This window comes from Camelus bactrianus, chromosome 33 (genome assembly GCF_048773025.1).
Source record: "Camelus bactrianus isolate YW-2024 breed Bactrian camel chromosome 33, ASM4877302v1, whole genome shotgun sequence".
Taxonomy (NCBI): domain Eukaryota; kingdom Metazoa; phylum Chordata; class Mammalia; order Artiodactyla; family Camelidae; genus Camelus; species Camelus bactrianus.
Window position 1 is genome coordinate 6,081,042 of NC_133571.1, and position 7,538 is coordinate 6,088,579.

A 7,538-nucleotide genomic window follows, 5' to 3' on the forward strand; every position below is an offset into this window, starting at 1 on the left:
CCTAACACACAGAGGAAGGGGGAAGCTGGCTCCTGTGATATGCCAAGTTGGTATTTTGAGTACAACCTGTAAACAGGACCAGGGGCAAAGCAAACAAGGAAACATTCCTGAGAAGGGGAGTGAAGTGAGCCCTGGGCTCTCAATTTTATGACCTGTGCAGTTATTGACTGCAGAAAAGCAGACCTGAATCACGTCAGGTTCTCAGGTTAGCCAGCTGGTTCTCAGTTTTCAAACCCAAGTGTACTAACAGGAAGGAAAGTATCTTCTGACTAACCTTAACCTGACCTTGTCCGTCACGTGGTTTCCCTAGATCTGTCCTTCCTTGCTTTGTACACCCTCACGGAAGTAAGTTAAGGTCCACTTAATTAGGAACTGAGTACCTACTAGATGTGTGAGGCTTTCCATCCCTAACACAATCCTTGACCACAAGGAACTTGAGACTGATGTTCTGAAACCAACTTCCCCATGAATACATTAACGTTAGAAAATGTTATGAAGAAAAGAGCAGGAAAACATTCAGATATTTTTTAAAACAAGTATTTGAGAAGTCATATCTATGAAGGGAAACAAATAGTCATTTTGCTTGTGTTTATGATCAAAAGAAATAGTCATTATTTTAAAAATAGTCTATGGCAATTTTAAGAAAATAATACTGAAATGGTTACAGTGCCTTTAAATACCACATCCAGGAGACAACCATCTTAACAGTTTGGAGTATAGCCTTACAAAATGCATACACGCCTCTTTATTTTTTAATTTTAATTTTATTTTTTTAAAAATTAAAAAAAAATTTTTTCAGGGGGAGGTAATTAGGCTTATTTATTTATTTAATGGAGCTACTGGGGATTGAACCCGGGGCCTTGTGCATGCTAAGCATGCGCTCTACCGCTGAGCTGTACCCTCCCCCTCATATATGCCTCTTTAAAAACAAAAAGTTACCTGCAATTTTTCCTATAGTGGTCTCCCAATATCCATTAGATCCTTTTCCTTAATAATAACATCCCTAACTTTTAGTTGGGCATATGACTCCCTAGAAGTGCATGTGCTTTATTTTCGTGGTCAGTGAATAGCAAGAGCTTTAAGGTAAACAGATGTCAGTGCCTGCTCTGTTACAGGCTGGGTGGGCAATGGGCGGGTAGGCACTTTAACTTCATTGTAGGAGACAGAGCTGCGCAGTGATTAAGTGATGACGGAGTTCACCAGTCCCCTAGCAGTATCCACTCAGTCAGGTTACCTATCCCTCTAAATTTCTTCTGTAGGATGCAGATTAAAAGTCTCTCTTAATTCATTAAGTTGTTGTGAGAAATAATTAAATGACGTAATGCACATGAAGAGTTTGGCACAGGGCAGATGCTCAACGAATGTAAGCTATTATTACTGTTGCTATTCGCCTTTGAAAAAGATTTTAAAAAAATACCTGCTTTATCAGATTAGGATGAGGATAAAACGAACAGACATGAAAGACTTTAAAAGCTAAAAGAGTAATAATGTCACAAAGCCTAAGAACACTGTTCCCCAGCCTTGGGATGTGGAACTGCAACATTACAGTAATTACACGTGCCCTGCCCCTGGAGACCAATCAAAACAGTAACTAGACAGGAGAGTGTGTCTGAGAGAAAGCACTCCCCTTGGTTTAAGGGAATTAACTCAACTGGATGTTATCAAAAGTGCAGGTGACCTCCAGGCAGTTCTCAGGGTCCCTTCCCCAGCCACACAGGGCTCCCTGAGGGCAAGCTACACTTACTTGAATTCTTCATCTTATAGGGTGTAGACACCAACCAAAAACTTTCATAAACTGAAGCCATTTGGGACAGAATTTCTATGCTGTATTCTCAGGGCCAGCACAGTGTCTGGCCCATAGCAAATGCCCAATTAACAGGCGCCTGATGTTTCTGGAGAGGCTATCCTAGCCAGAGGCAGATTTACCAACTAGGAGAGGAGAGGGCAGACAGAAAGCCTCGGAGAGGCAGGAGATTTGCGCATCTGGCTTTTAATCTCCACAGGGTGCTGCAGCTTCCACCCCCACTTCGCCACCCTGATGTACACAGTGCCCCTCAGCACCAAGCCGCAGCTCAAGGACACTAGTGTAAATCAAAACAGCTAAGCTCTGGAAAACTTTCCGGGGCTGCAATCTTGTCACTGAGCAAAGATAGTCAAAATCCAGGCATGCCATTTTTCAGCTTGATTACACCGGGTGCTGTGACATCATACACTTTATGAATTTTCTGCAACAGGAAAAATAAGCATTTTTGGATGTATTGGTGTCACTTCTGTGGCCGACTAGTTGACATAATTTCTTCGCACCTTCTATTTCGGTTACATTTATGAGATGGGGTGGTGGGGGTGACAGGTAGGTAGCTGTGTTTTTCAAAGACTTGTAGAAAGGAAGATGCTTTTCAGATTTTATACTATCTATTTATTTATAGTATTTGTGAATATATGTATACAAACACACATACACACATGCGCGCCCACATACGTATTTCCTCCAAGGTGTCAGAGAAGTATGGGCGAATTTTTCACCCACCAATAAGTTGTGATTCAAACTCTTAGCCATTCTTCTTCACCGCAGCTAGAGCTACCGACTGTGCGAGGCCTGAGAAGTCACACCCAAGTAAACACTTCCAGGAAAATTCCTTTCCGTAACTGACAGATGGGGAATTTAGTCATAATTAACTGACTTTCCAAGTACTTCTGCAGCTCAGATCCCAGACTCACAGGACAAAAGAGGGTAAATGTAACATAGAGATTATAGTGAGTTACAGGGTTCAAAGGAGGGAGAAATCCTGTTTGGCTGGGAGGAGGGTATTGGGGACTGAGAAGAAGGTGGAGAAAAAAAGAGATTGAGAAGTGGGGACAGAAACTAGGGGCTGCGGAAGCCTCTGACTCCAGCCAGTGCAGACCATTAATTCCTCCATCTAGTACTTACAGGGGGCCCATACAGGCGGGCACCTTGCATCTGTGGTGTCCCTCTCCTCTAAGCCATGAAACCCTACACCCGTCCCCTCATCTGCCTTCCTAGAGCCTCAGGAGGTGGCATGTGCCCAGCATTCCTGCCCAGGCTACCATGCGTCCCTACCCCCAGGTCTGACTTCCTCTCCTGGTGATGTCCAGCTTGTGGGCAGCAGAGCCCAGCCCCCAGCTGTCAGGGCAAGCTCATGCCTTTCAGCAAACATTCACTGGATGCTCACCATGGGCCAGGAGCTGCGGAAGGCCTTAGCGGTTCATGGAAAGGAGAAGCATAGATTTTTGCTTTTTCACTTCTAGTTGCTGTGCGCATGCCCAGATGCCCTGAAGAAACTGAAATAATAACCTAGGTACTATTTTGTGTGCTGCTTTTTCACAGAATAATGCCTCATACAGTTTTCCCCCATTGCATCCATGATAAGCTTGAGGTGTCTACAAAACAACCAAGGTAGTCAGAAATACAGAACTAAAATATCCTACTGGATGGGACATAATGATGTCTTCATAATGGTCCTTTGTAATGACTCCATTCTTACTCAGATTTGATTTCCCACTATTTTGCTATTCAAGGCAATACCGCAATACCCAGGAGTATATGTCTTGTTTTTCCTCTATTAAATTGTTTCCTCAGGGAAAAATATGGTATAGTGGAAAGAATATAGGTTTTAGAGCCAGATGGATGTGGGTTCAAATTCTAGCTCTGCCACTTATGAGCTATGTGACTTTGGGCAAGCTCCTTAACCTTGCTAGATTTCAGTTTCTCTTCTGTGCAAAGTCATTAACAATACTTATCCAAGGGACCGTTGCAAGGACTGTTCAATGGTGGGTGAAGTAATTTTGAGATGGGTCTGGATTTGAATTCTAGCTTTGCTGCTTAACTTGGACAAGACACTCAACATTTTTACATTGTTTCTTTCTCTGTGAAATGGAAATTATTGTGTATACCTAATGAGGTTATTGGGAGGATTAATTATAATTGAATATACATATAACATGTTTAATACAGTGCCTAGGATACAGTAAGGGACCAATAGATGTTAGCTATATTATTATCACAGTAATTACTATTATTACATAAAAAGGCAGCACTTTTAGGTGTTGGTGTGGCCATCTTCTCCACCTCAATCTCCCACTAGTGAGAAATAGCCAAGAACTGGACGACTGGGTCAAGGGAAAGTCATATCTTTATAGGTGTTGCCATATTGTTCACCAAAAGGATGATTTTCAACTTACAGCGCCACCATGCAGAATCTGTCCATTTCACTCCAACCCTCACCCACAGTTTTTCTGTTATTTTTAAAGCTTAAACATGGGAGCTTGAGGTTACTTCTATTTTCTTTTCTATTTTATTACTCTTCTATTTTCCAATATGTTTTGTTTCCTGTTTGGGTATCTTCTAGAGTGAATGATTTATTTCTATCTCCTGCCTATTTATCCATTTGAATCTTGGTGTTTTTCTTAAACATTTGAATACACTCTTTATATGTTGGAAACATTATAATATTTAATGCAAATACTTTCCCAGTAAGCTGGAGCCAGAGAGGTCCGGTACCATGAGGGAGGATCAGGGGAGAGCTCAGTGTGTTCAGGAGCGTTCCTAGAGGTCCTTGCATGATGAGCTCAACTAGTTTTGTGTCGTTGATACCCATCTCCGAACACCTCTGGTCTTGCCTGATACTGTATTTCTAACTGCAGGCTATGTCTTATGAGTTGTCTTGCAGACAGATCCAGGCCATCATAGACAGGCCCCAACCAGCAAACCTTCAAACCCTCTGCATCTAGCCCCCTCCCTTATTGTCCCAGCGAGAGATCTGGAGACTGCTTCTCAGTATAGCATAAAGGCCTCTGAGAGGCTTTCAGACAAGCCTGCTGCACTTTCTCCCAAGTAATACTCTCAGATTGTAAGTCATTTGTCCTGATTTTTGATTAGGAAAATATGATGACCAAAAATGAGCAGAAGAGCCAAGCTGACATGTCATCTCAGGCCTTTTCCTCATGCCAGTACCTGCCGGTGAGCAGAACAGTCACATGGAGACTGCTCTCTAGTGACAGGTATCTGACAGTGGGACCCAGCAATCAACCAGGGGAAAATAAAGTACTAGAAGTAATTTAGCTCAAGGGTCTGCTTTCCTTAAATCATTTTTATATTTTAATGGCGACATTTTCTTACATTGATGGGGTAATTATTTTTCATAGTTTGTTTAATAGTTAACAGTGTTGATTTTGTCTTAGCGTGATGGCTTCTTCTGTTGATGCTCCAGTTAGGATATGAGGGCCACGAAATCAGAAAATGTGTTTTAGCCTTCCTTCTGAGGCCTAGCCCAGGGGGGTTACACAATAAGGCAAGCATCAAGTCAAATATAAAAAGTCAAAATTCCCTGGAAAGAAAATTAAAATAAATGATATTACTATTTCTAAGAACTACAGTTCATGAGAAGTTCATAGTATGTTGCCAGCATCCCAAGTGGAAGCCTCCCTCCCTCCTACTAATGACTAATTCTGCCCTCAATTTCCCCTGAAATATACTGGATCCACTTAAGAAGCTCCATCCTCTCCGGAGACAAGAAACACTCCCAAGAACACACATTGTGAGCAACCACAGCCTCTTAGTCCTTCTGGAGGATGTGTTAAGACAAACTGCATGCAGCTCTAAAGCTCTCCTTCCCAAGGCTGGGTGTGCCTGTGTACACTGCACGTGCACACGTGTGGGTACACACCTGGGTGTGTGTGGGCGTGGACTGTGCTCCTGAGGCAGTTTTGCACCATTTGAGGAAATGATGGAGCCTATTTTAGTAAAGGCAGAGTATGATTGTGTGAAATACACATCTTCAAACTTCAGGTATTCATTTCTCCCCAGAAGAGACATATCTGGGTAGACAGGTGCGGTGGGGGGGGGGGTGCGGGTGGGCAGGCGAGGGGTGCAGGTGGATAGTGGGATGCCTGGAAGGAAGTGGAAACCTAGAAGCTGCCCACAAACCAAATGGCTTTCTAAATTCCAATCAACGCTATACTTTTTGGTCTGAGAGTGACGCCTTGAAATTTCTTCCACAGTCCACTGGAGAAGGCCTTGAGTGGGGTTTATTCCAGGACTGGTGAGAAAGTCTTTAATTCATTCCAGGACTGATCCCAAACTTCCCCAGAAGAAAAACTGGTTAATTGACATCTCAGGCAATTATCTTGATTTCATTCTCTGGTAATGATCCCTCACCTATAATACTACAGAGTAAGGTCAAAGGCGAAATTCCGCCGCCACTTCTTACCCACAGCACCACACGCAAAGGGACCCAGACATTCTAACCACCCGACGCGTTCCAGTCCCAGCCAGGTTCACTCCACACAATTTGGCAAGTTCGTCGAGCTCCAGCCCTTGCGGTGGGAAACACTAAACCGCCAGTGAGGTGCCAGCTCTCCCGGGCCTCGCTGACAGCAGGCGTGGGGTGGAGAGGTGTCTCTGGGGCAGAGAGGGAGTGCACTGGGTGAGGGTGGACCGGCCGGAGGCCTCTGAGCACGTGGGTGCGCGCGGGCCAGGACTGCGCTCCCTGCCCCATTTCACCCGCCGGCCTGGCCCAAGCGCGCGACGTCTGGGGAGTCACCTGAGCGCGCCGCCACCCAGCCTGGACCCACTGCGGCCGATCGCCGCCCTCGTGTCCCGGCCGGGGCCGGGGCAGCTGCCGCAGGACCCACTGGAGAGAAACTTCACGAGGAACGCGCCCCCGCGGCAGTGGCAGGGGCGCTCCCCACCCAGCGCGACCAGAGCTCGCGGGCAAGCCGGCCTGGAACGCGGTGTCTGGAAGGAACCCCAGCCAGGCCTCCCGAAGTCCTTAAGAGCCAGACTCACTGAAGAGTCCCCCAGCCCCGCGCAGGTGCCGCGGGAAAGCTCTGCGCCTCCCTCCGCGCGCTCCCTGCTCCGGGGGCGCCGCGGACGCCCGCCACTGCGGACCCGACCCAGGGGGAAAGGCGTCAGCTCTGTACCTGATCCTGTCCTTCTCTGCCCTCTGGAGCTCCTCATTTCTTTCCAGCACCTGAAGGATCTTCCTGGCTTCTTCATCATTTAAGAAACTGAAATCAAACCCCTGAGGGATTTTCGTCATTTTCTCTACTGTGTGAATTACACTTAAGCCCCTTGGCGCCTCCTGTTACAGTGACATTTTTCAAGCTGTAGAAGCCCAGTTTCGGGAACTTGATCCATTAACCAATGATAAGTCCGCCCCTTTGAAAATCTAAAACCACAAACCTAGGGAACGGCCCACATCTACCGGGCTGATTTTGACAACACCTTAATGACATACTTCTCTCAACCTATCCAACCAAGAAGCAAAATGAATGGCTGAAGGGAAAAAGGGAACCAATCCCATTCCAAGGGGCGGGCCCTTCCACGCCCCCTCCCTCCCCTCCCCCACCCCCTATCGGATTTGTTAAACCAACAACCCTACGTCATTCTGGCCCTAAGTGAGGCCAAGGCTTAAGTGTTGGTTCCAGCGTATTTGTTTTGGCTGTTGCTGTTTGCTCTCAAAACTTGAGTCTGACTAGTAGAAGGAGTGAAAAGGAGAGTTTCACGACGAATCCTTCTT

The 7,538-nt window shown here is 45.8% G+C and overlaps 1 protein-coding gene across 2 annotated transcripts in view; it reads right to left on the reverse strand.

Annotated features, from left to right (window-relative positions):
• The window catches only part of EXPH5 (exophilin 5), a 72,149-nt gene extending 64,889 nt beyond the window's left edge, over positions 1-7,260 (reverse strand). For both annotated transcript variants that reach the window (XM_045506110.2, XM_010969272.3), the window contains exon 1: positions 6,940-7,260. In XM_045506110.2, the coding sequence (XP_045362066.2) occupies positions 6,940-7,058 (119 nt within the window). In that variant the 5' untranslated portion in view covers positions 7,059-7,260. The remainder of the gene's footprint in view (positions 1-6,939) is intronic.
• Between the last annotated feature and the right edge of the window lie 278 nt (positions 7,261-7,538).